This window comes from Saxophila tyrrhenica (genome assembly GCF_035928015.1).
Source record: "Saxophila tyrrhenica strain CCFEE 5935 chromosome Unknown scaffold_1, whole genome shotgun sequence".
NCBI lineage: Eukaryota > Fungi > Ascomycota > Dothideomycetes > Mycosphaerellales > Extremaceae > Saxophila > Saxophila tyrrhenica.
In genome coordinates this window covers 92,566-116,111 of record NW_027041733.1, presented here as the reverse complement: position 1 = coordinate 116,111, position 23,546 = coordinate 92,566, and the positions used below count along the sequence as shown (strand labels likewise).

The window sequence follows — 23,546 nt, the reverse complement described above, 5'->3', positions numbered from 1 at the left end:
CCACCTGAACTACCTAGGCATTGATGATTGAGTATGACATGTACGCCGTCAAGCAACACGAGGACGAGAAGTGACCTTTGAATGGTCTTCCAGAAGCCTGTGACTCGAGGTCGCGCCAAACAAAGTCTGTGTGCCCGGTTGAAATATGACAGGGCTGCACTTTTGACAGTCTCACAGCCCTTCTCTGTCTCCCAGCTGGTCGGACGTCCACCAAAATCCCCAGCATCGAAGAGCCTACCGACTCTAAAGGAGATGCAAACCAGCCCCTGCTCCGCTGCACGGGGGTGCCACGGTGCCCAGGATGTAAGTAATGGATGCGAGGACGAGAGTGGTCGATTTCCAGCCTCGTCGCCGATGGTGGGGCGGAAACTGAGTACAATCGTACATGCATGCAGAGGATGCGTGCAGATAGACGAGGCCAGCAACATGAAGGTGTGATGGGGTAAGGCAGCTTGGGCGGCCAGGTCAGGAGACTCGTCTACCGTACTTACCCTGTCGTCGACTGCATCGCAGCCTGATGGCGGGTCTTCAAATAAGTGCACATGCCTCGCGCAGCGTCTTGTTTTGGGATTCTCTGCCAGTCGCAGGCGCTCCTGATCTCGTGGCAAGCTAGAAGCGTTGCTCTGGGCTTCTGAACGATGAGTGAGGTCGAACTGAGCGCGTTGAGTGCCTCGCACACGCAGCCTGTCGAATCGCCTCGACCAGATGGAGGAGTCGACATCGAGGACCATGATGCCAGCGGGACCGCCGAGGAGACGTCGTCGGTCGCTTCACATTCCATACAGGTAAACTCCCACTCTCGCTCTCCCACGCAAATCCATGCTGCGCCAGCACAGCCACAGTCGCCAGCAAGTGCAAGCTCAAGTGGTGGCGATGCAGCGACGTTAGCGACCAATGGCAACGCAGATCGCCGCTCGTCGCAGGCCAGCACTTTTGCAACCTCCATTGCCTCCTTTCGCAGCTGGGTGTCTTCTGCAAGCTCCGCTCTAAGCGTGGACCAACTTTCCTCTTGCTTTGGCATCAGTATCGATGTCCAGGAGGACGGTGGCAAGAGAACCTGGCTTATAAAGGTGACCAGGCTGGGACGCTGGATCATCCCGTTCCACCTGATACTGGCTGCCGCTGGCATTTTCGACGTCGTCAGCACGATCTACGCCTGGACAACATCCCGCGGTGCCGACAGAATGCAACAGAGGACTTTGCAGAGTGTCTTGAAGACCGGCTCCCGTCTGGAAGGCATGGAGCACAAATTCCAAAAGTGGTTCGAGGAGGCTACCGCTCTATCATCCGGTCAGAGAGAACAACTGCGAGAGGAGCAGCGTCTGTGGGACGCCTTGGTCAAGATGTTTGAGAACTGTGGGACTCAATCCGGGCTGGCCAATGCAACTGATGCCTGCGCTGAGGGCCGACGATATTTCCAAGAGAATCCTCTCCCACAGGTGAACAAATCTCCTCTTGCAAAACGAAATCTGGCCAAGATTGATGTGATTATTCGACGCGATCATCTGCATCTAAGCTCAGGGGAGTCGGGGTCGAGTGCATGGGCCGGCCAGCATCTGCTACATACTCTTGCTATTGCGTCCGTGCTATGTCTTTCTACACTGGCGGCGTTCTTTTTGTACTTTGCTCTGTGGCGATGGGGTCCCGCCCTGCGCAGAAAGGTGCAAAACTTCTCGAAAAAGAGATGGTTTGGGCATGGCAAATCACTGGAGGTCGTAGTTGACGACGGCGACGAGAAGTATGTTACCACGACAGCCTACTCGAGTGGAGGGGATCATCGGCAACCGCAAGGATCGATAACGTTTAGGGGCCCAAGAATTCCCAATGTCTACACCCTGGCGGTGAAAGGAGCATGGACAGAGCTGGCAAAACTGCCAGCCTCGCAAATGCAAGTCGATAGTGTTGACACCGCCAACGAATACGGCTCGCTTCTAACAGCGGCGGTACGGTCTGGGGACTTACAAACCGTCAACTACATCTTGTCTCGCGGCGCCATGGTGGACGTGCTCGGTGGCAGATATCACAATTCACTACAAACAGCTGCTCATTCTGGAAGCAATGCAATCGTCGAACGATTGCTGCAAGCAGGCGCAACCGACGCCTCGACTGGTGGCTTCTATGGGAGCAGCATCCACGCGGCGGCTGAAAAGGGTGATTGCTACATGCTGAAAACACTACTCACGTCCGGAAAGATTGCCAATGGTATCAATGAGCTGGGAGGAACCTTCGGAACTCCGCTCATTGCGGCCGCGGCCAGGGGTGATTGCGATTCTGTCTCAGTTCTTCTTGACTATGCAGCCGATGTCTCCAAAACCCAACGCTGACGGGACCACTGCGTTACATTTAGCAGCAGCTAACGGACATCTTGAAATCGTTTCAATGCTTCACCACCATGGCTGTGCTCTCAATGCACTATCGACGGTTTATGGCACTCCGCTTCACGCTGCATGCAGTACATCGCGTCCCAAGGTGGCCGAATTTCTTCTGAGGTCTGGAGCAAATCCTTCAGTCGAAGACCAACGACGGCGGACACCATTACACGCGGCCGTGAGCGCTTCCGAGGGAATGCATGCTATCATCGACACCATCCTTGACACGAAGCCACATGTCGCTGACAAGCGAGATTCCGACGGGCAGACAGCGTTGCATCTCGCAAGTATTGCTGGTGATGCCGACGCCGTCAAGGCGTTGTTGCGGTACGGGGCTAAATGGTCCATCGGCGACAAGTTCAATGCACAACCACTCTTCCGCGCTGCAGGCTGCGGCTTCCCGGAGGTGGTCCACGTGCTTTTGAAAATCGGGCGGGCAGATCCCAATGCCGCCGACTGCTTTGGGAGGACCGCACTGCATGGACCGGCGCAGACGTCCGACGTGCGAGTCCACAAATACCTAATAGACTACGGTGCTGATGTCAATGTGACTGGCAACGATCGGAAGACTCCACTACATGAAGCATGCAACATGGGCAGAATAGAAAACGCCAAGCTCCTTCTCGAACGAGACGAGATCCTGGTGAACGAGCTTGACAACGACCAATTCGCTCCTCTGTACAAAGCCCTCTGCAGCTCCGACGCTCACCCCGACTACTTGGGCAAATGCGTCGATCCAGGTATTGTGGACCTCCTTCTGGAGAGGCAAGATATTGATGTCAACGTCTCTTCTGGCATCGCAGTCCAGGAGGCGGCAAGGAAAGGCATGGTGCATGTGGTTAGGAGGATGATTGACCGACATGGGGCTAATTTACAGATGCAAGGAGGCAAGTATGGCGGCGTGCTCCAAGCGGCCGCCATCAGCGGAAACCTGGCACTGCTAAATATGCTGCTCGACCCTCGCCATCGTGCAGACGTCAACCAGACGGGTGGGGAATTCGGCTGTCCTCTTTCCGCAGCCGCAGCATATGGCCATGTCGAGATTGTGCAAAGACTGCTCGAGGCAGGCGCTGATGCATGCAACAATGGCGTCGGTCGGTATGGGTCTCCGTTGCAGTCGATGTGTCGACAGCTGGAGAACCCGGGCAGTTTCACCTGGACTTCAAAGTCCACGCCGATCTTTGGGCTCATCAAGGAATACGGTGGCGACGAAGCGTTGCAGCCTGTGGAAAAGCCGTACAGTGTAGGGTGGCGATGGCTCATCACTCCAACCGGCTGGACCTGGGTACCTCCCGGAGAGATGTGAGTCTGCGGAAAAGGGAGGGAGGTTCGATCCAATTGTGGGCAAGGAATAGACAGCATCCTGGATGTACCTGTGGAAGTCATGGCAGACCAGTCTGAAGCGATTACTGGAGCGGATACCGATCGCGTCTACGAATGGTGTGAATATCGAATTCAGCACCTCCGGAGGAAGGTCGCAAAGCATTACTGGTCGTGGCGTTGTATTGTATGTTCGGGTCAAGACGAGGGGTCAAGACGAGGGGTCAATGCGGGACCATGTGAGGCAGTAGACTGGCGACTAGATGCGCTGTCCTTCAATACTATCTATATTGGATTGTCATGTAGGGAGCAGCCCGAGAACCCTAAAGGCAGGCGTCGAAGGATTGATCTTCGACCGCACGAATGTGAACGCCCGCTAGAACTAGCGCCCGCAAGTGTCGGCTGGTCGTCCGTTGGCTCGACATCCTTGTAGAGCTCCTTGGTGTATCAACCACGTTGCCTTTCCGATTATACAGCATTTAGTCGACCTGTAGTGCTGTCCAGCCCCTTTCATAGCAGGTTTGCTTGCACTTGAACCAGTTTGTACATCTACTCCGACCAACCATGCACCTCCGCCAACTAGCAATACTAATCCTCGGTCTCTGCACCCAACTCTCAACGCCCTACATGCTCTACAAAGGCCTAGGCGTAGCCGCCAACACGCACTCCCCCATCGTCGGTGTACTGTCCGGTTCAATGGAGCCAGGGTTCCATCGAGGTGATCTTCTCTTTCTCTGGAACAGAGGAGACACGCGGGTCGGGGATATTGTGGTGTATACTGTCCAAGGCAAGAATGTTTCGATTGTCCATAGAGTTATTGCCAAATTTGGAGGAGGGTGAGCATACGATCGTACTAGCAGTTCCGTCAACATATACTGACTGACGGACAATGCAGAGCCGAGCCGTTGTCGGTTTTGACGAAACGAGACAACAACCAAGGAGACGACAGGCCCTTGTATGCGCCGGGGCAACAGTACGTAGACCGCGAGAAGGATGTTGTCGGTAGAGTTGTAGGAACGGTGCCGTACGTCGGGTACTTGTCTCTTGTCATGGAGGATTATCCGTGGGCGAAGGTGGTCTTGGGTGGTCTGATCGCGCTGAGTGTGATGGCTTAGACACTGTGAGGTGAGCATCTGCAGGAATATCTGCCAGCCATCACTTTGTTCAACACGTATTCCCAAGGACGAAACCGCTCTGCAGGTATCTTGAGCGAGGTAAGGATCAGATGTAGGTGCAACGAGGGGGAGGGATCGAACTGCGTACGATTCACTCAGCTGTCAAGCTACAGGTACGCTTAGCCTCGAAGTAGCGAACAATACAGCATGCAGCTTCTTTCCTCACCATGCACGACCGTCTTATCAAGCCTAATACCTCCTCCCACCTCCACCATAACCACCCCTTGACCCTTGATAACCCCCCCCGTATTCTCCGCCACCTCCTCGTCCACGACCATCGTACCCTCCACCGCCGTTCCTATCATAGCCCTGGTGATACCCCCCCTGATACCCTTGCTGCTGACCTCGGTTCTGCATCGGCGGAGGCATCCCCTGTGGAAGCGGCGGCATCCCAGGCGGTAAAGGCGGCATCCCAGCCGGCATGCCCTGCGGCGGCGGCGGGAACCCATGTGCAGCGGCCTGCTGAGCGAGATGCGGCGGCAAACCAGCGAAGGCGTTCGCAGCTTGGTTGGAAAACTGGTTGTTAGCACCATAGCCATTGCTGCTCGGTCCAGAGCCGTAGCCACCATTCGCGCCGTAGCCGTGGTTGCCACTGTATCCGCCGTTATATCCGCCGTTGTCGCGCGCTGAGAAGTTCATGCGACGCCCATCGCTGCGGTCGCCATTCTGGCTCAACTGCACACCACCATGACTGCGCCCGCTACGATTAGCGCGCTCACGAGTCATTTGGACGTCGTTGTAGTCGAGTACTGGCTCGCTGAACTTGACGCCTGGCATGAGCATGCTCTTGTGGATGCCGCTGATGGGCGGCATGTGGTAGTTGACGGTCACGCTGCCGTCGACGTCGAGGTTGGTATAGACGTCTTGGCTGCTGCCTTCGAGAGGGAATACGAGCTCGGACTCTGGGATGTAGGACTCGGCCTTGCTGACTTTGCCCATAAGAGCTTCGGAGACCTCAGGTCGGAGCTTGAACTTCGGTGCGCCGGCGCGCTTGCCGTAGAAGTTTTGTGCGACGTCGGCGTAGAGTGGGTGGTTGGTGGAGAAGATGAGGGCTTCTTCGCCAAAAGCGTTGCGTCGGTTCTCATCGTCGGACAGGAGAGGATACTTCGTGGCCATTGCGTCGAGCAGGCGCTTCTCATCGATGAATGGGAGGAGGGCAACACCTTGCCATGCGAACTTCTTGCCGTTGAGGTCGACTTCGAACTCCTCAGGGTAGAACTCCTTGATCGGGCTGTCATCCTCGGTCATGAGCGGGTGGAAAGGCTCTGGGATGGTGTGGTTGGAGGCAGCAGGCATAACACCCATGAGCTGCTCGTAAGGCCGGAAAGGCTGCCCTTTGGAGAACTCAACCTTCATCTTGTCAAGATCCTGGAAGTCTGCAGCAAAAGGCGCATAGTGGTACGGGTAATACCACGTCCACGATGGACACCCTTGGAAATAGTAGAGTAGCACCCAAGCTAGACCTTCGACGTAAGAGCGCGCGACCTTATGGCGGAACTCGTAGTCGTCCGGTGAGACGTGAAACTTCTGCTCGTAGTACCGGCCTTGATAGCCTTCTTCCCACAGCTTGACCGTGTCTTCTGGCATCGCCTCTTCTTTCTTCGAGTTGCCTCCCAGAGCGCCGGAAGTGCCGTTGCCCATGGGATTCGCGATCTCCTTGTTTGGTGTGTTGCGTCCCGGCGTTGAGGGATCAGACAGTGCACCATCATCGGCGGCGCCATCGATCATGTCTCGTGTCCTTTTTCCAAGGACAGGAGCAGGCCCACCATTCTCACCGTTGGCGGTGCCGTTAGCGAACAGTGCATCCACACCAGCCTTCTGCTCATCGGCCGGCTTCTTGCTGCCCATAAGCTTCTCCTTGAGCGCTGCGGCAGCAGACTTATTGTCGGCATTCGCCTTGTCCAGATTGGCCTTCCCACCAACAATATCTGCATGCGTCAGGCCGGCGGTGTATCGTGGGTCGCTCTTCGTCTGCGCAGCACCCGGAACAAAGGTCGGCAGCGCATTGATGTCCGGCGCCGCCTCACCTCGAATGATACCACCTCTCGTACCTCTGCGAACAACGCTCTCATCAAAGCCGGTGGGAGTGTCATCGCTGCCTTTTACAAAGCGCCTACGCTTCCCACTCTCTCTCCGCTCGTCCTGCTCGGCGCGGCGCTTAGCCGAAGCCTCCTTCCGCAACTCTCCTTCACGCCTGCGCTTGAAGATGGCATCTTCCTGCTTCGCCAGGCCATCGAGGATGATCTGCGCACGAGCAAGGTCCACATGGCCGTCTTTCGTCACGTAGCCTCCCATGACCGGTATGTTGTCGCGCCAGATCGCTATCAGCGTGTCGATTCCGTCTTCTCTGATGTCGAGAGAAGGCAGATGTGGCAGGAAGTCGTTGCCGACGAAGAAACACATGAAGACCCAATCGTCAAGGGCTCGCTCAAGCTGGAAGGGGAATGGCTGATTGGGCACGGACATCTCAACAGCCAGATACTCCCGTAAAATGCCGACGTGCAGCCAGATGAACGGCTTCAGTGGCTTCTCCACGCCTTCCTCTTCCTGCTTTTTCTCTGTACCACGACATTCAGCCGCCATGTGGCCAGGCTGGTTGCACTTTCGGCAATGCCCTGGCTTCGTCTCGTTGGCGAACACGTCTTCACGTAGAACACGGAAGTGCGGTTCGTGAGTACCGATGCCCAACATGATGAGATCAGCGTCGAGTCCATAGATGACATGTCTATGCAAGTTAGCGAAGGTTGATAAAGCACTCGTACTCGAAAGTAGAGAAACAGAGTAGAATGGCGAGAAGTGCTTACCTGGTGTTTGGGTCATGCCCTGGAGAGCTACGCTGAGAACGAACAAAGTTCATAATCTTGTGCTCACCTTCTCCTGGGACTGTGGCATCAGAAATGATGACCTTGAGCTTCTCCCAAGCAGGGTCTGTCGAAGCCTTGTAGCTGACCCAGTACCTCAGACTAGCAGCGAGTAGATCCATGAAAGGCGTGCCTGGTGTAATGGAATTGGAGTCCCAGGTCTTCTTTGGCCCTTCAGTCTCTTCGCCGTCGCCGTTGTCCGTGATGCGGCCGTTGGCCTTCTGCAACGCGTGGAACTCTGCAGTAGCTTTGTCCTTCTCAGCGGCCTCTTGCGCGCTTCTGAACCGTCTACTGCGCTGCTGGTTCATCTTCGCTCTGGGCGCGACACCATCGACAGCGATCATGAGAAGCTTACGTGGCCTCACCATGTTGACTACTCGGTCGGTGTACTCGAAGACCGCAATCATCATCTCCTCCTCGTTGGCTGGTGGCGGCCGATCCTCCGGGTGTGAACAGGGGTGAACAATGCCGTTCATGTCGAGATAGAGGTTGTCGAACTCCTCGCCGTTCGGGTTTGGCTTGCGAGTATCGACCGGCACCTTCGTTTTGGTGCCATCATCGTTGTCAAATTCCTCGGGTCGCTCCTCGACGACTGGCGATATGATTTTTGGGTACTTTTTACTCAACCACCGAAACAACGCTGGAACCCCCATGGCGGTGGTGTGCTATTATCAAAGAGTTGCTGGCGCGGAGAAGGTGGACCGCGAGTGTCTTTTCGCAACGTCCGCTGCTGCGCAGTGAAGTCGCGTGTGCGACTGGACCTCGAAGCCTGCGTTTTGCGCCGGATGGTCGGCTCAATGGTGATAGTACTTAACGTATGATACTCGAGTCGCCACGGAGCGTAGATGGAGCCGAGCAGGTGAGGTTGACGGGGCTGCTGGCGAGTGTTGCTGGTGTGAAGAAGACGGAGAAGGAGTTCGAGATCTCAGTCTTGTGAAGGTCGAGTGGCCTAATGCGGTTAGCGCTCGCGGTCCTATCCGCTCTCAGGGTCTTTGCCCGAGGACAACATTTTGTTGCTCTAAGTCGGAGAACACATATTCTAGGACCAACGTGCAGAACGACTGGTGCCGACAGGCTCTTCGGACTGAGAGATGATGAGGTGACATCATATTCTTGCCTCCAAGGGGCAGCCTTCATCGAACACACCTACGACACCGACAAGATGCTCAAAACACCACCCCTACAAACGGCGACAGCGACCATTGACACGCTTTGTGGCCGCCTCCAGTCTGCCACTCTCCTAGAGGACCGACGAGCAGCCATACTCGGTCTCCGCAGCTTCGCAAAGCAATACCCAGCATCCGTGGCTTCAGGATCCCTCCGCGAGCTCATCTCGACCCTTCGACGCGATGGCTTGGGGGAGAAGGGCGGCAGCAAGGATGACAATGGCAGACGAAGCGATGAGGGCACCGGCGACGTTGACACCATTCGCCTGGTGCTCGAAACGCTGCTCATGCTCTTCAACCCGGACGCGACGAGCCCAGAGGCTGGGGATGAGATAGCCTTCTACATGGCGGACGAGTTCTCAATGGTAGGTCTACTTCCCACAAGCCCTCCTTAGACGAGCGAGGATGATACAAGGATTGATAGAGCTAAGCTAATGCCAGCGCCAAGACAACATTACCCTACTCCTGAACCTGCTCGACCCTACCAGTCCCTATGCCGACTACTACTCCCGCCTCTACAGCGTACAGCTTCTGTCAGCCATATGCGTGTCCAGACCTGACAGACTGCAAGAATGTATCTTGTCCGCGCCCCTCGGCGTGTCGAGACTAGTGGGTGTGTTGGACGATGCAAGAGATGCCGTACGCAACGCGGGTCTACTATTACTCGTCGATTTGACAAGCGGCGCCAACGAGGACCTGCGGAAGATTGTCGCCTTCGAGGACGTGTTTGGCAAAGTGTTTGCGCTCATACAGTTGGAGGGTGGACTTGCTGAAGCTGGAATCACTGCACAGGACTGTCTGAGCTTGTTGGCAAACCTGGTCAAGGGATCAGCGAGCAACCAGACCATGTTCCGAGAGTCTGGCTGTGTTGCTCAGCTTGCGCAGTTGCTCCAACAAGCTTTCCCACCCTCTCAGCACGAAGCCGCGTTCATCGCGCAGAACCGGCAAAAGTCTGCATTTGGCCTGCTTCAATTGTTCAGGCTGTTTCTGATTGCTGGAGAGTCGAGCACACCGCAGAACCAGGCTTCTTTCTTCCGGGCTGGCACGGCTCAGACACTCATTGATCTCGGATTTGAACCGCACTTGCCAGTCCCAATCAGAACGGCAGCGCTGAAGGCTGCTGCAGAGCTCATCGCCAGCAATGCACCTCTGCAGGAAGCCTTCGCAGCTCTTACGGTCATCGCGCCTGCCGATACAGCACCGTCGTCGATGTCCTCATCACAGCATCTGAACGGATCACGATCAGCTGGCCCTTCAAACAAGGGCAGCGCTCGGCCCAGCGCAGAGAAGGCCAGAACTTATATCATCGAAGCCTTGCTCGACACGACACTGGACCAACCTCAGGCGGACTACATCCTTCGAAGCGCCACCTGCGATCTCATTCAAGCTTACCTTATCCAGCATGACCGGATACGTGCGCACTTTCTCCAACGTGCGATCTCAGGCCATGCCGAGCAAGAAGATGCCGCAAACGTCTTGACCACTCTGTCACAGCCTGGAGGAGACGCAACCGGTATATCGTTCGCATCATGGATTGTGCAGGACCTTATAGCCGACAATGTCGAGGCCAAGGCTATGCTTGCCGCCGTGAAGGAGGGCACTGAGAGCGAAGGCGAGGATGTCCTGTCTTTCATTCAAGCACTTGGCTCCGAGCTGGAAGCGGCATTGCAGCAAGCTGTCGACGTCAGAACGATTGCCGCGTACGCAAGTCTGCTGGTGGTCTTCCTGTGGGAGTTTGCAGCCGGTGTCGATGATGTGCTTGGCGAAGGCTCAAGTCTAATGCAGGCTCTCGCTACCACGACCAAGACTGGTACTGCTGACTCGCTTGTCCTGGGACTTAGCGCAACATTGCTAGCCACTGTGTATGAATTTAGTACGAAGGATAGTCCTATCCCAAGACGAACGCTGGCGCCACTGCTCACCCAGAAGCTTGGCCGAACGAAGTACTTGGAAGCGCTCGTCGACTTACGCAAGCAGCCAGCGGTGCGAGATTTTGACCTCATGGAAGCAGGAGACCCGGACACCATGCTATGCCAGTCATTCGTCGAGCTCTTCTCAGTTGAGTATTCGCGCCTGAGGAAGGCTATCGACAAAGATCCTGGCATTGAAGTGCTGCCTTCGTCTGCTGTGGCAGCTGGCGTTGACCGAGATGTCCTTGACGATCTGCGACAACAGCTTCAGACCTCCCGAGACGCTCTGACACAAGCGCAAGAGCAGTTAGTCGAGCTAGGGCAGAAGCACGAGCAGGAGCAGATGTCTGTTGCGAAGGAGCTGCAGACAGCGACCGCGGAAGTGGATCGCTTACGACGCATCAACCAGGCCATGCAGCAAGGGCACGAGTCTGAGCTGGAGAAACTTGCCCAGCAGCATGATCAGCAACGGCAAGGATTAAGCGCTGAACATCAGCGAGCGTTGGCCTCCGTACAGCAAGAGACGCAGCGGCAAGTACAGGCCTCTGTGAGGCAGACCGAGGACGGATTCAAGGCGAGAATCCAAGAGTTCGAGCGACGAGTAGCAGAAATGGGCAATGCCCACCGCACAGAACAGAGCGGTCACGCCAATACTCGACAGCAGCTCGAGTCGCTCACAGCTGCCCACACTGAGCTTACGTCTCGCGAGAAGAATGCCAGCGCGCAACTCGCGGATATTAGTCAGAAGCATGCTCGCTTGGAGAAGGAGCATGCGGGCTTGCAGGCTTCGGTCACCGAGGCTGCAGGCCAGCTCGACCGCATGAGGCAAGAAACTGAACAGCGCACGTCCGAACTCGACCGCCTGACTAGTCAGGTCAAAGAACTGCAGGAAGAGCTCAAGGGCAAGGAAGAGGAACTCGCAACCGAGCGCGCAGGCTTCGCCGAACTGGAGAAGGAACTTGAGGCTGCTAAGAGCGCCGCCGCTTCTGTAGACACTGCAAAGACTGATGACGGCCAGACTGAAAAGCTCGAGAGTCTGGAGAAGCAAGTTGCTGAGGCGAAAGAAGGCGAGAAGGCGGCTAAAGAGGAGTTAGAGAGTATGTTGCTCGTGATGGGGGATATTGAGACGAAGAGGGATGAGTATCGGGTGAAATTGAAGGAGATGGGTGGGGAGGTGACTGATGACGAGGAGGATGAGGATGAGGAGGAAGGTGATGACGAAGAGGACGAGGAGGATGAGGAGGACGGAGATGTAGACTAGGTTTTGTAATGGTCTTTGTTCACCAGCATATTGAGCCGGCGGGCGTTGATGGCCATGCTGTCTTCTCCAGTTGTATCAACTTTTCAGAACAGGTCTGCAGCCGCTGCGATTGCACAAGTCTACTCGGGGACCTCGAAGAGCGTACCTATTCTTGCTTTCTTGTCTCGTTGCTCTCGCCTTCCAAGCCCTCCTTCGGGCTGATAGACGAAGTCGATGAGCGCGGAAAGGCAGTTTGTGACCTTGCAGGAGACATGAGCTAGCGCCCTCGTTGTTACAGCCAATAATGAGCGTCCCACTGCTTTTGCACACCAGACCCTGCAACAACCAGAAGCGAGCCGACGCGTGCGCTCGCGTGGCATTTCAACCTCACTGCTTCCTTCCCTGATCACTTCGCCTCACAACACCACATCAACAACAATATGTGGTCTCGGGCACTCCGCCCCATCCGTACAAGCGTGCACCGCACAGTGCTCTTTTCGCGGCGCTACAATGGCCAGCCAGGACCGCACACGACCTACTTCCAGCCACCACCGCAAAAGCCGCCCAGGAGAATATTCAGAGCCGTGTTCTTTGGCACGACATGTTTTGTCGCTGGCGCCATCGGTTCCGCCTGGGCTTTGGATCCCGAGGAGCTGGAAGCGATGGGTCTAGTGACGGAAGGGGGTGCAATGGAGGACGATCTTGTCATGGCGATGCAAGCTGGCGCGAGAGATCTGGCGGCGAAGAATGTTCCCATCCATGATCTTGCGAGGGCCCAGGCGGTGCTGGAATCCGGATCCGGCTATTCCATCACTCCGTATGCCGTGGGTCACCATTGCCAGCTGCCTTCGAACATGCCGTGCGAGGATGTGATGAGCAGCGGCGTCTATCACTTGTTCCAAGATCCCAAACGCGACTGGTGCAACTGGAGTATTCTCGATGGCCACGCTGGGCCGAAAACCGCACATATGCTTCAGGACAACTTGCCGATCGTCGTTGGGATGGAGCTGTGGAACGCGAAGTGCATGGACCGGCCTTATGTTCCGGAAGATTTTACGATCATTCGCGCTTTTAAGAAAGCGTTTCAGAACCTCGATGAGTCCATCTTGCGGGACGCTGCGCAGTGTCTTCACTCCGGGGAGAAGGATCTGGCGCATTCGATTGCCCTCACTGCGGCTGCGATGTCTGGATCGTGTGCGCTGCTGGCGCTGTTTGATCCGCAGAGGTCGGTGTTGCGGGTGGCCAACGTTGGTGACTCAAGGGCTGTACTAGGACGGTGGGACGACAAGGAAGGCAAGTATGTGGCGCAGGCGATGTCCGAAGATCAGACTGGCTTCAACGAAGACGAAGTGGAGCGGATACGGAGAGAGCATCCCGACGAGGATGTGGTGGATCCAAAGACTGGGCGTGTGCATGGTATTGCTGTCTCGCGAGCTTTCGGCGATGCGAGATGGAAGTGGTCGAGTGACTTGGCTAGGACTGTGTACGAGAAGTTCTGGGGACCAACACCACGACCGAATGGCATGATCAAGACGCCACCGTACCTTACCGCTGAGCCGGAGATTATGGAAACGCAGGTGCAAAGCGGAGACCACCCCGATTTCCTCATCATGGCGTCCGACGGCTTCTGGGACAACATGTCGTCCGAAGACGCCGTGGTCTGCGTGCAACAGTGGCTGGACAAGTATAACCCGACTAGGTTCATCGACCTCAAAGGACAAGGCGGGGAACAACATGGTGATCTCGAAGACAAACTCCAAGCACGCTCCATGCAGGATTACAAACCGGACTTCACCAACGACCCGAGCGAACCTGATGAAACGTGGTGGGATGAAGGCGAGCGAGCGATGAAGTGGCGGGTCAGTCCGAAGCACTTTATTGTAGAAGACGAGCTGCATTGCGGAATCCATCTTGTGAAGAACGCGCTTGGTGGGAAGAGGAGAAACCTCTTTCGAGGACTCATGAGCATCCAGCCGCCGAACTCGAGGAAGGTGAGGGATGACATTTCGGTGCAGGTCGTCTTCTTCGGGCAGGATATCAAAGATGGGATGGGGTTGTACTAATAGACGCAGCGTTTGGCGGGCTTGAAAGCGGATATGCATAGCGTGGTGCGGTGGAGCTGACATACTTATACCCGGATATTGTATTAAAAGCACAGATTGATACTCACTCGCCGTTCTATCTGAACGCTTCATACATCTGCACTCAAGGAGCTGTATATGCACATCGACTTATGGCAGTGCAGTGGGCTGAGCCCGACGACGAGGCATTGGTGCCACACTGCCACCACTAGGCTGGCAAGCCTGGCAAGCCTGGACAATAGCTAACCCTGCAGTCACGATGCGACGAGAAGCGGTAAGTGTTTGCTACTTTCTCTTTCCACGCTTTGCTTCTACTTCATCACGTTCAAGTTCAAGTTCAATCTCAATCTCATCGCTACCTTCAAAACATCACCATCACCATGGCAGAAGCCGCAGGCCTAGCATTCGGCGGCGTAGGACTTGTCGCGCTCCTTGACACAGCAATGAGCACGTTCGACAAGATTGACGCCGCCAAATCGTACGGCAAAGACTACCAAAAGCTAGCTCTAAAGGCCTACTTCCTCCGCCTCCGGCTGTCAAGGTGGGCCGAAGCTCTTCAACTCGTAGACAAGGCTGCCGATGAGCCCTGTTATTATAACCCAGCTGGCGTCCCGCTTGACGATCAATCCAAACAAGTTGGAGCACCGGCAACCGGAGGGCCGCTCAATGAGACTGAGTACGACAATGTGCGACAGCTGTTGGGCCAGATCGGCAGCGATATTGAGCGGACGAAACGTTATGCGGAGCGCTATGACCAGATAAAAACCGGTGGACAAGTCACGACGCAGGACCAGAGGGAGCTCGACATGATCGACAAGCTGATTAGCAAGGTGAACAGTTTGGCTCTTAAGCGGCAAAAGGGGACTTCGATTAGCCGAAAAGCTCTTTGGGCCGTTCGTGATGGAGGGAAGTTCAGGAATCTGCTTGAGCAGATTGACGAAAGCCTTACGGACTTGGAGAAGATCTTCCCGGATGCAACGAAGGCGAAGCAACGCCAGGTGCGAGATGAGCTGGTGAAGACCGACGCAGAGGAGCTCGTACGACCGTCAGGAATCGAGGAACCGGCGGATGATGGGCAAGCGACCATGGCGGTGTTGGCAGAAGCCACCACTGGTGTCGATGCTCTGCTGCAAGAAGCGATTAAGAAGGCCGTTCCGGGCGACGACTTGAAGAACCGCTTCGAGTCTGAAGTCGTCATGATCGAAAACGTGAGGCTCAGCCAAGGTCTGGAAGTCATGTCCGGGTACGTTGGACCGACAAATGTTGGTCGTACAAGCGTGTTCAGCGGCAGTATGAAAGGCTCTGGCAATGCTCGCATCTTCCAGGGGGAGTACTATGGTTCCAAGCGTGTGTTTGACGATTAGAAGCGCTACTGTATCGCCCGTTGATAGCCTCACGCCGCTGGGTTTCGTAGTGTTGTGACAGGTTTAGCACTCGAGAGTCGGATGGAGACGTTACGGATACACAGAAGACTCCAGTAGCAAACGCACGATCACAACCTGCCTTTTAGCAACAACAGGCTGCAAAAACAATGATACCATTTGCTGCAGGCTACCTTCCTTCCATCCCACCGAGTGCGTAGCCCTTTACGCCGCCCGAGATCAGCCGAAGTAAATGTAGATATATCACCACATCACTCCAAAATTGCCTTGAATTGAACACACTCTCTTCCCACTCACGTGGCTAGTTGGTTGCACGTGGGAAGAAATCATTTCTTGGACTTTGACGTTGTCCACTGCGAGCTACAAGCACTTCTCAAGTACAGTCTGAAGTCGGTTCTTCATTATCATACTAATACATCACATCATATCAATCATTCACTCCCATGTCCTTCCTCGAGACAAGTTCGTTCATGCTCTTTTGCTCTGAGGGCTGCGATTCCTACTCCATGACACCTCTCTTCTCCTCTTTCTTCATATCATTACCTCCAGCCGGCTTCTGGACGCCCTTGAACGTGCTGTTGAACCAGCCGCCAACGACGCCGCCGCCTCCGCCCTGCATCTCGGTCACGCTCGCACGACGTTCGCCATAGTCCTCGCTCCCTCTCTTCTGGTTCGTCAGGTTGCCGAACATGCCGCCCTTTCCGGAAGCGGCGGACGACTACCACAAAACGCTCGTCAGCATGCTGGACACATGACCGGATGGACGAACACTGCTCAACGTACCCTTCTTCTCCCAGACGAGGTTGGGAAGCTCCCTCCAGCACTGCCGCCAGATGGCGTCTTGTCAAGCGGTGAGCCGCCGTTGCTGCTGGTCGAAGCTCTTCTCACGGCATTGCTCACTGATCCAGTCTCGTGGAACTTCTTGCCGGTTGGGCTGGCTGGGGCGTGGACTTCTTTGCCGCGCTGGAACATGCCGCGTCTGTCTTGCCATGGGTCGCTGGGTGCGGACATGTTGGACGTTTGTATGAGGTCGTTTTAGAGGCTCAGAGGAGGGGGGATGGAATGATATCGCGTGCTTGAGAGCTGGTAGTGATGTGGGCTGATAATGATGGAGCGGTAGGAGGCGGAGTTGGATCACGTAGATGGCTTACCAACACTGCTCCATGCGGACTAGAGCAAGCGGTCCGATAGGAGTAGCTCGCTGTCACATGCTTGTTTGTTATCACGATCCTGGGGGAGCTCTGGGGTGACGATCGCGGGGTAGCTGATGTCTCGAACTGTGTGATGAGATGATGCTGCGTCAGGGATGCGGTATTTGGAGACGAGGTGCTATTGAAGGCGAGGAGTGGGATGTAGCACGTTTGCGTGGTTGGAGGTTTATGGTAGTGGACTTGTTGAAGAGCCTGCTCTACCACTATGACTGGCCACCAGCACACAAGAGGTCAACCGTAGATAGGCCTTCAATGTCCAGTGGACGCCGTGGGATTTTGGGGGCAATCATGAGCAGCCTGTAGAAGTATTGACTGTAGCTAAAGTTTTGCCTCGACGTTCATGGTTCTGGAAGTGGCTATGTTCTCGTCTTGAGCTTGACTCTCTAGCTGATGTGCGAGGTGTTGTGCCCTGCTACTCCTTTGTCCGACAGATGCGGCAGGCCCTGTCGTGCACCTGGGCTAGTGTAGACATCGTCGGAAAGGTCCAGAACGGCGGTCGCCGTATACAGCCTGACATTTACAGTCAGATTGCTCGTCAAAGAGATTATGGTTGCGACGATAGCAACCTGAGGAGGGACGTGCTCTGGTCGGATGGACAGCCGGGCAGCCGATGCGGTGAAAAAGAGGAGAGCCTGGGGTGAGGTGACGTCTGGGGTTCGTGGAGATGGTCAACGCGTTGGCAATACCATCCTCGACCATCCTCGCTGTATAGACCTTGTTAAATCCTCTGTACGTGTCAACGAAATAGCCGACCTTGTTACTTGTAAATCTGCAGGATTCCCTGCTACGCCGGACCAGGGCAGATGCAAGCGCCACGCCTCTGATCCCACGCATCTCTCTGGACGGATATACGCTTCAGAGACTTCATTCCCGGGTCCAGACAGACAGATCGCTCCACAGATATCTTGCAGCAGGATCCGGCGACTACTTAAGCGATGCAGGTGCCACAAGAACACCGCAGTCCTGGCGCCATCGCTCTTCCCGCCTTGAGCACTCCGGAGAGCTACGCTTCGCCTCCTGTCCAGCATAGCTCCAACGGTGCCAGCAAAGGCTACATCGACGATGGCAGGTCTGATACTACTGTCAAGACCGAAGATGGCACCCGGAAAACGAAGCAGAAGCGTAATAAGCCCACGCTTTCCTGCCTCGAGTGCGTAGAACGCAAGACGAAATGCGATCGAGGCAGGCCATGTCTTGCTTGCGTCAAACGACAATCAAACTGCGAGTACACCGCAGTCGCCAACCTGATTGCCTCAGCGGACAGCAAGAATGGACCCAGCAAGGCCCGATATGTCACCAAGCCGCCTAACAAGATCCGCAAGATCAGCAATGCCTCTTCGCAACAGCCCTCGCCTATGACCACCGACAATGGCTGGACACACATAGATCAGCGGGCTCATCGACATTCCAATGCTTCATCCGGATCGTCGCCGTACCTGCTCTCCAACGTTCCGTACGCGAAGTCATCGCCGTCAAACGTCTTCGGCGTGGGCTCGCAGCATCCCTTCTCCAACTACTGGACCTGTGCTGGCGGTTTGCCGGAAGTGCTCAGTGTCATGCCCTCTAAGGAACAGGCCGACATCCTCATTGCGAAGTACTTTGAAGTCGTGGATGGTGTCTACCCTTTCATCCACAGGAGGACCTTCTATGCCGACTACGAGCGCTTTTGGGCCCTGTCACCCGAGAAGAAAGGCGAGACTGATGCTTCATTCTCCGCACTGCTCTACTCCATGTACGCGCTCGGTACCCAGTTCATACAGTTCCCTTCGTACGAGGAGCGGTCGCAGACGGCAGAGTTTTACTGCTCAGCGGCGAATCAAGCACTGCGGGTGTACTCGTACCTCAACCGGACATCAATGAGAGCCATCCAGGCCATGCTGCTGATGTCTTACTTCTTGATGAACGACAACCATGCATCGGACGCATACGCATGGGCTGGCATCCACCTCCGACAAGCATACGCCATGCGCCTCCATCGAGATCCAGACATTGTCGTGCCGGAAGCTTCAGTGATCGAGAAACAACAGCGGCGGAAACTTTGGCAAGCCGTCTTCTTCCACGACACCTTCCTGACTGTCCTACTCAAATTACCGCCGACTGCCACCCACAGCGACGTACCAGTGGAGTCCCTCCGAGAGGAGAACGAGCTCAGCACCGACGGCCTGGACATGTGCCTCCTGGGCTCCCACTCACGAGTCGAGAACCTCATGAGCATATCCGTCATCGCCCCTCAACCGGCAGAACCCTACATCCAACCCGCACCCCACCACATAATCGACCCAAACACCATGAAGTCCGACGTCGTCTTTCTCCGCTGCATGTGGCACCTCGGCAACCTGGTGCAAGAGAACCTCTCGTCCCCGTGCTCGCTCTCACTGCCCCTCGCCAACAGCCCCCGGCATAAAGACTCCCTCATCGCAGCCTTCAAGCGCCTCTACAAGTCCTTCCCACCTACCCTCACTCAGCTCGACCACACCACCCTTCAACAGCAAGCTAGAACCAACCCGCGCGCCGTCCGGCAAAATCTCTTCTTGACATCCAACTACTTTCACTGCGTCATGCTCCTCCACGCCTCCGAAAACGACAGCGCGGGCGTCGAATGCAACGTCAAGCCCGCGCTCGAAGCCGCGCACGAGGCGATATGGGCTTTCATCAAACTCTGGGGGTTCTTCGAGGCAGAGGCGGGGGTATGGTGGGTCTTTCAGCACAGAGCGTTTGAGGAGAGTTTGCTGATGGCGCATCTGCTTGCGAATGTGCCGGCGGTGGGGGAGGGTGAGGAGGGTGGTGGAGCGGGGAATGTGATTTTTGGCAAGGCCAAGGAGGATATTGCGAGGATGTTGGAGTTGATGGAGCGGTATGGGGGCAATTTGGAGATGCATCGGGAGAGGAAGGAGGTGTTGTCTGCGGCTTTTGAGAGGATTGTGGTGTGAACGTGGGAACACCAAGGAAATCAAGTTTGCTTAAAGTCGTGAAGACGTTTCTGTTCCTTGCCACATGCTATGGGACGCGATCGCGACACCAAGCTTAATCAACAGTAGCCCCTAGCGCCGTCTGTCATTCCTGTGGCTCAATCAGGCCATGCGCTTTGCCTTGGTCACCGCTCACTCTCTTCAGTGGAAAGTATGAGGGCGAGAAACGCAGTCGTCGCCGGCGTAGCAGTGAAGGCCCCTCGTGTTCCCTTTCTTGTTCACTACGACGCACGTCAGACCGCAGCGCTTGCACGGTGAAACCTGGCAGCCGATGCAGTTCTTGTTCGCATTGTCCATCAACTCGAACGCCATGTCCCTCACACCTTCCTTTCCGGGTTCTTCGAGCCACAAGCGAAACTCTTGCAGCTTGTACAAAGCAAGAAACTGTGTCGAGAGGATGTGATGGTAGGCCTTATCCATGGGACCACCCAGCTCCTTGTGCAGCGCAAACTTCTTGATCGTGCGGAAGACCTGGACCTTATCGAGGAGGTCGCAAGCCTCTTCGTATCGCGCGCATGAGGAGTCCAGAGAGTTCAGAGCTTTTTCTTCTAACTTGGAGAGTAGGTACTTGTTGGCCGTGGTGTCGACTGCGTGGTGAAAGTCAATTCCCTCGCTGGGCAGGATTGCGAGATCTTGGTCGTATGGAAAGCCGTAGATGTGACGCAGCATCGCCATGACAGCCCTTGGTTCGTCTCCTTGAAGCTCAATCGTGGCCTGCTCGCTCTCGACAAAGTTGCGGTTGGTGAGCAGTGTCCGGAAGTAGTCTGATGCTTGAGTGAGCACCACTTTGTGGCACTTGACCTCTTGAGCACCGAACTTGATGGTGATGTCTGAGAACTCTGGCTTGTCGAAGATACTATTCGCACGACGTTGTTAGTCGCTGTGAAGAAGCAGTTGGATGCGTGGACCACTTACGCTTTGACGTCGAAGCCGTCCGCCATCTTGCTGTAGACTTGCTGTCCGCACAGTGTCCCTGGTGCTTCCTATGCCGTATCCAATTTTGAAGTTGAGAATGGAGGTTGGAGGTTGTGTGAAATTGAGCAAACTTTGGGGAGGTGTCAAAACTTTGAGGAAGCATGTGAAAGCGGCTCGTGCGCGAAACAAGATTGCAGTGACGTGACCTCATGGCGAGCAACATAATTAAGTGTCGGGCACGTGAAGTGACACAGCATGCAAGATGAATGACAGGATAGAGTATTGAAAACTGCCGACACCATTCAAAGAAGCTACTTACTTGTAGCTTACATAGATAACCCGTCGTTGCCTCACTATGTCCGATCCGCATGTCAAGCCTAACCGCAAGCTCGATAACATCGCAAAGTCATTTTCGAGCTTCGAAGCCCTCTTCAAAGCACTGTCAAGCTCGCCTAGCCCCGAAGAAGCATTGCCCAAACTAAGATCTTCGTAAACTTCATCTGCTTGCCGCAATGGATCGTAAGTCTTCCGCAGGCATAGTTGCCGGCGAGGCCGTACGAGCACTGGTGATCCAAGGCAGGATCGTCCACAGCCACTTTGAGGCATGTGTGACAGATCTGGAGTTCCACAGTGCTTGGGTTCGCGACGGCCGCCAAGACGAATTTCAGAGCCGGGTTGTTGTCTTGCTCGAGCCATGCGCGGAATGTCTTTAATGTCATCAATGCGGCAAGGTGCTTCCGGACAAGTTCGTGGCTCTTCTCCGTAAATGCTGCGTGGTAGTCCTTGTGTGCTGCGAGCAACTTCACCAGCTCGAAGACATCATTTGGCCCGTAGCCACCATTGGTGATCGGGATCCCAGTTTGAACCTTAGACAAAGCATTCTCCATGGCGGCGAAGGCTTTGGCCGTAAGCTTCTCCATCTGGTACTCGTGTGCGGCGGCGTAAACGCTGAGATGGTACTCTGGCGTAGACTTGATCTTGTCTTTCCCAATGATATCCTCGTACTCGAAGCTGTAGATGTACCGTAGGACCGCTTCGACTGCCTGCGGACCATGTCCCTTGAGTACGACGACGCCTGATTGTGATAGAAAGTTTAGCAGGTGTTTGAGACGGGCAACAGGGTCATTGAGCGGCGCTGACTCACCTTCACGGGCCTCCTTGAATCTGCCAGTCGGACTGAGCAGCTTCTTGAAGTAGTCGGATGCGGTGAAGAGCACGAATCTGTGGCATTTGAACTCGCGGGTGCCGCATTTGATGATGGTGTCCGCGATTTCGTGCTGGTCGAAGAAGCTACGTCAAGTCAGCACGGGGTGGTCTCATTGCTCAGAGAGAAAGGCACTCTTACTTTCGAGCATCGATCGTGGGAGCCATGGTCGTGGTTGCACAGACGGCTTCTGAAATAAGATTGCAGATAGTGGTTGGTAATGTCAGTAGTGCAAGTGTGTACTAGTTGCAAGAGCAGTCTTTTGTATTCCCCAAAGCGTGTCATATGTCAGATGCCACCTGAGGTCAGTGAGTTCTGGCTGTGATCTCGTGACTGAGAGGTGCAATGAAGTGAAATTGAGTGAGGCAGGAGCTACTTCAGCCGTTCAGCAGACTTTCAGGTGTCTTGTTGCTTAGAGGGAATGAGAACATGATACTCACGATGGCCTCACCACTTCTCATTGAAGCTACCCAGAGACAGCTCTTCGAACCGTCACATTGTGTTCCTCCTTCGCTATCCTTTGACAGCTGTACAGTAGCATGAAGCAGATTTGGAGCCTGGAGTCCAATCGCCTTCATGCTACCGCCCGGCCAGCCTGTCCCACTAACTGCACCATGATGTGGTACACCGACGGTCAGGTTTCCCGTCAATAAACGCCCCCCAACTTGCCACACTTGTATCTCAACTCCAGGCTCATACAGTCCGTGTTGGGCTCCTTCCCATAGCTGCAGTAGTGAGAGTAAGAAGACCGTTCGTCTTCAGCAAGCCAGATCTCCTCGCATCGTCTACATGCAAGTGCTTCATGATGTGTCTCCGTGTCGAACTGTTGCAGGGCCTGCGTCAACAATGCAATGGCAGGGCTGTCCTCCTCCGCCAGCCACTCGCGGAACTCTTTCATCGGCATCAGCGTCGGGAGGTGCTGCTTAACGAATTCGGAGGTCTTCTGCATGACCGCATCGAAGTCTTTGCGGCCCTTTTACTGCAGAAGTCGCTTGTAGAAGTGAAGCAGCGCGGCCTTTGCTTCCTTGTCTGCCGCGGGCGTATCGATGGTCGTGATGTGTTGATCCAGCTTGGCAAGCGCCTTCTCAGCCAGTCGCGGCAGGCCGTACTTATTGGCAGCGGCGTGGACATCGAGGTGGAACTTTGCTGTCGATTCCGCGCTATGCGTGTCGGGGATAGAGCCGTAGTCGAACGTGTAGATGTACCGTAGGATAGCCGCAACAGCTCGCGGCGAGTCCTCCTTCAGTTCGATCACGTCTTGAGTGCTCTCTTTGAAGCCTAAGTCGAGAAGGCTGGCGAAGTAGCCGGAAGCGAAGGAGAGGATGACCTTGTGGCATTTGAATTCGAGGTCGCCGGATTTGATTACGATGTCGGAGAACTTGTCCTGGTCGAAGAGGCTAGAAAGGTTAGGGCGATGACTCTCGCAGGGAGACGAGGAATACGTACTGTTCTGCGTCGAGCGTGATCGGTATTGCGACAGTTGCTTCGGTTGATGAGCAGGTTGGAAGTGGTTCGTGAGTGATAGTGGGACTGAGCAAGACTAGAAGGAGAAGTTGTGCTGCTGGACAAGGCACAAGTGAGCACAAGACATGTGAAGTGCAGAGGAAAGAGTTAAAAGATAAAGTGAAGTCGTGGTTCGTCCCAGGACCCATGCCTCAAAGGTTCGAGTGGCGAGAGACTTTTACTCACCACTTCCATATCCAAGCCCGCCGATGCAGTCCCATATCGTACATACTCATACAC

At 55.2% G+C, this 23,546-nt stretch overlaps 11 protein-coding genes across 11 annotated transcripts; 6 read left to right on the top strand and 5 right to left on the bottom strand.

Annotated features, from left to right (window-relative positions):
- Positions 1-638: 638 nt before the first annotated feature.
- TRPA1 (Transient receptor putative cation channel subfamily A member 1) lies at positions 639-3,675 on the top strand (the record flags this gene model as incomplete). Its single annotated transcript, XM_064797326.1, has 2 exons — positions 639-2,259; positions 2,348-3,675. The coding sequence occupies 2 exons, from the start codon at positions 639-641 to the stop codon at positions 3,673-3,675; spliced, it is 2,949 nt and encodes a 982-aa protein (XP_064663560.1).
- Positions 3,676-4,253: 578 nt separating this feature from the next.
- On the top strand, positions 4,254-4,804 carry SEC11_1 (Signal peptidase complex catalytic subunit; the record flags this gene model as incomplete). Its single annotated transcript, XM_064797325.1, has 2 exons — positions 4,254-4,525; positions 4,585-4,804. The coding sequence occupies 2 exons, from the start codon at positions 4,254-4,256 to the stop codon at positions 4,802-4,804; spliced, it is 492 nt and encodes a 163-aa protein (XP_064663559.1).
- A 249-nt stretch (positions 4,805-5,053) lies between these two features.
- RAT1 (5'-3' exoribonuclease 2) lies at positions 5,054-8,378 on the bottom strand (the record flags this gene model as incomplete). Its single annotated transcript, XM_064797324.1, has 2 exons — positions 5,054-7,589; positions 7,669-8,378. The coding sequence occupies 2 exons, from the start codon at positions 8,376-8,378 to the stop codon at positions 5,054-5,056; spliced, it is 3,246 nt and encodes a 1,081-aa protein (XP_064663558.1).
- A 509-nt stretch (positions 8,379-8,887) lies between these two features.
- Positions 8,888-12,062, top strand: USO1 (Vesicle-mediated ER to Golgi transport protein; the record flags this gene model as incomplete). The annotated part of the gene is made up of 2 exons (XM_064797323.1): positions 8,888-9,256; positions 9,333-12,062. The coding sequence occupies 2 exons, from the start codon at positions 8,888-8,890 to the stop codon at positions 12,060-12,062; spliced, it is 3,099 nt and encodes a 1,032-aa protein (XP_064663557.1).
- Positions 12,063-12,481: 419 nt separating this feature from the next.
- Positions 12,482-14,104, top strand: LTR77_000054 (uncharacterized protein; the record flags this gene model as incomplete). The annotated part of the gene is made up of 1 exon (XM_064797322.1): positions 12,482-14,104. One exon carries the CDS (start codon positions 12,482-12,484, stop codon positions 14,102-14,104), a length of 1,623 nt encoding a protein of 540 aa, XP_064663556.1.
- A 398-nt stretch (positions 14,105-14,502) lies between these two features.
- LTR77_000053 (uncharacterized protein) lies at positions 14,503-15,486 on the top strand (the record flags this gene model as incomplete). Its single annotated transcript, XM_064797321.1, has 1 exon — positions 14,503-15,486. One exon carries the CDS (start codon positions 14,503-14,505, stop codon positions 15,484-15,486), a length of 984 nt encoding a protein of 327 aa, XP_064663555.1.
- Positions 15,487-16,003: 517 nt separating this feature from the next.
- LTR77_000052 (uncharacterized protein) lies at positions 16,004-16,515 on the bottom strand (the record flags this gene model as incomplete). Its single annotated transcript, XM_064797320.1, has 2 exons — positions 16,004-16,222; positions 16,288-16,515. The coding sequence occupies 2 exons, from the start codon at positions 16,513-16,515 to the stop codon at positions 16,004-16,006; spliced, it is 447 nt and encodes a 148-aa protein (XP_064663554.1).
- Positions 16,516-17,650: 1,135 nt separating this feature from the next.
- On the top strand, positions 17,651-19,645 carry LTR77_000051 (uncharacterized protein; the record flags this gene model as incomplete). Its single annotated transcript, XM_064797319.1, has 1 exon — positions 17,651-19,645. The coding sequence occupies one exon, from the start codon at positions 17,651-17,653 to the stop codon at positions 19,643-19,645; it is 1,995 nt and encodes a 664-aa protein (XP_064663553.1).
- Positions 19,646-19,825: 180 nt separating this feature from the next.
- LTR77_000050 (uncharacterized protein) lies at positions 19,826-20,625 on the bottom strand (the record flags this gene model as incomplete). The annotated part of the gene is made up of 2 exons (XM_064797318.1): positions 19,826-20,540; positions 20,600-20,625. The coding sequence occupies 2 exons, from the start codon at positions 20,623-20,625 to the stop codon at positions 19,826-19,828; spliced, it is 741 nt and encodes a 246-aa protein (XP_064663552.1).
- A 426-nt stretch (positions 20,626-21,051) lies between these two features.
- LTR77_000049 (uncharacterized protein) lies at positions 21,052-21,970 on the bottom strand (the record flags this gene model as incomplete). The annotated part of the gene is made up of 3 exons (XM_064797317.1): positions 21,052-21,674; positions 21,744-21,889; positions 21,945-21,970. The coding sequence occupies 3 exons, from the start codon at positions 21,968-21,970 to the stop codon at positions 21,052-21,054; spliced, it is 795 nt and encodes a 264-aa protein (XP_064663551.1).
- Positions 21,971-22,779: 809 nt separating this feature from the next.
- On the bottom strand, positions 22,780-23,501 carry LTR77_000048 (uncharacterized protein; the record flags this gene model as incomplete). The annotated part of the gene is made up of 3 exons (XM_064797316.1): positions 22,780-23,187; positions 23,250-23,333; positions 23,493-23,501. The coding sequence occupies 3 exons, from the start codon at positions 23,499-23,501 to the stop codon at positions 22,780-22,782; spliced, it is 501 nt and encodes a 166-aa protein (XP_064663550.1).
- Positions 23,502-23,546: the final 45 nt, after the last annotated feature.